General features: G+C 64.8%; 1 protein-coding gene across 1 annotated transcript in view; it reads left to right on the forward strand.

Moving 5' to 3' along the window:
• LOC103811766 (beta-crystallin A3-like) overlaps positions 1-1,421 on the forward strand; it is a 4,494-nt gene that overhangs the window by 225 nt on the left and 2,848 nt on the right. Inside the window, 1 exon segment of the mRNA XM_009084759.1 lies at positions 558-658. Within this exon segment, the coding sequence (XP_009083007.1) occupies positions 558-658 (101 nt within the window).

Consider the following 1,421-nt stretch of genomic DNA (forward strand, 5'->3'; position numbering starts at 1 on the left):
GCAGGGCACCCCACTCCTGGCATCCGCCGGCACGGCACACCGGTTGGCGTCTCCCACCGTTAGCTGGGGCTGTCCGTGGGACCCCACTGTGCCTCCCCAGGGAGGCACGGCCAGGGCTGTGGGCAGGGAGAAGGGAGCAGCAGGTCTGTTGGACACTGCCAGGCACGGGGCAGCTGTGCCCTCCGCTGCAGCTCCCTACACCGGCTCAGGGGTGTTTTTCCTGGCAGTAGCCGGGGCCTCAGGGAAGGAGAAAGGGGAATCAGGCACTGTGCCCTAGTGGGTGCACAGGCTCCATGCCATGGCTGGGAGGAGGGAAGGGGCACCGCAGCGGTGAGGAGGGAGCACCCTGCTTTGGATGTGTCCCACAGTCCCCCCAGTCCCTGGCTAGCAAGAGGGTCTCACTGCGACTGGTGTGGCTTGTCCCCAGCAGTGGGGCAGCTGTCCTCGAGCAGGCATCACAGGTGGCGGGCACAGAGCCGTCCCCCAGCCTCGCGAGCGGGCAGCAGGGATGCACAAGGACATGCTGCAGTGCCAACAGCTTTTCCTTCCTTCTCCAGACACCAATCCAGCAGCAAAGATGGCTCAGACAAACCCTCTGCCTGTCCCCATGGGCCCGTGGAAGGTACGTCCTTTCATCCCCTCTATCTTGCCTTTCCCTGTGTGCAGGTGGGGGACAGGGAGAAGGGCAAAGCCAATGCTCTGGGGCCAGGAAAGCTGCACAGTAGGCAAGAGAGGCAGGGACGAGCACAGGAAACAGACACCCCTGTTCTCTGCCCATGGGAACGTGCCTCATGCCTGCTCAAATACCCCCCGGGGTGTTTTTCATAAGGCTCTTCACAACACCCTGGCCCAGCCGTGCCCTGCTCTTACCAGCTGTCCCGTGCCAGGCAGGCACAGAGCCCCCGAAAGCCACAGGCTGCTGTTTGCCCTCTCCTGTCCCTGCAGACAGGGTGTGCAGGGGCAGTAGGCACAGTGGAGCAAGGTTAGGAGCAGCCTCGAGGGTTCTGGCAATAGCTCCGAGGCCACAGGTCGTGGAGGGAGCCAAGAGGGAGAGAAGCACGTGCATAAGCAGTGCACACCCCGTGGAAGCCTGGAGCTGTCACGGGAGAGGAGAGCATCAGGCCCCAGAGCCCTTTCCCCCGTTAATCCTCTTTGCCCTAGAGCGTTCGGAGCAGAGGCCGGGAGAACCGCCAGCCACAGCCCTGCCACCCGCCCGTCCCAGAACGGCTCCGCTCCTCTCTCCGGACGGCACCGCTGCCCCGGGAACTGATCTCCTCAGGGGTGAGCAGGAGAGTGGAGCGGGGAGCAGCCTGCAGCTCCCCCGACAGCAGGGCAGGGCGCCGCGGGGCCAGCAGTGCAGGGACACGCAGAGTCGTGGGGGCTGTTTGCCAGCCCAGAGAGGTGCCAGGTGCAGCCTCTGC

This window comes from Acanthisitta chloris, unplaced genomic scaffold, assembly GCF_000695815.1.
Source record: "Acanthisitta chloris isolate BGI_N310 unplaced genomic scaffold, ASM69581v1 scaffold7251, whole genome shotgun sequence".
NCBI lineage: Eukaryota > Metazoa > Chordata > Aves > Passeriformes > Acanthisittidae > Acanthisitta > Acanthisitta chloris.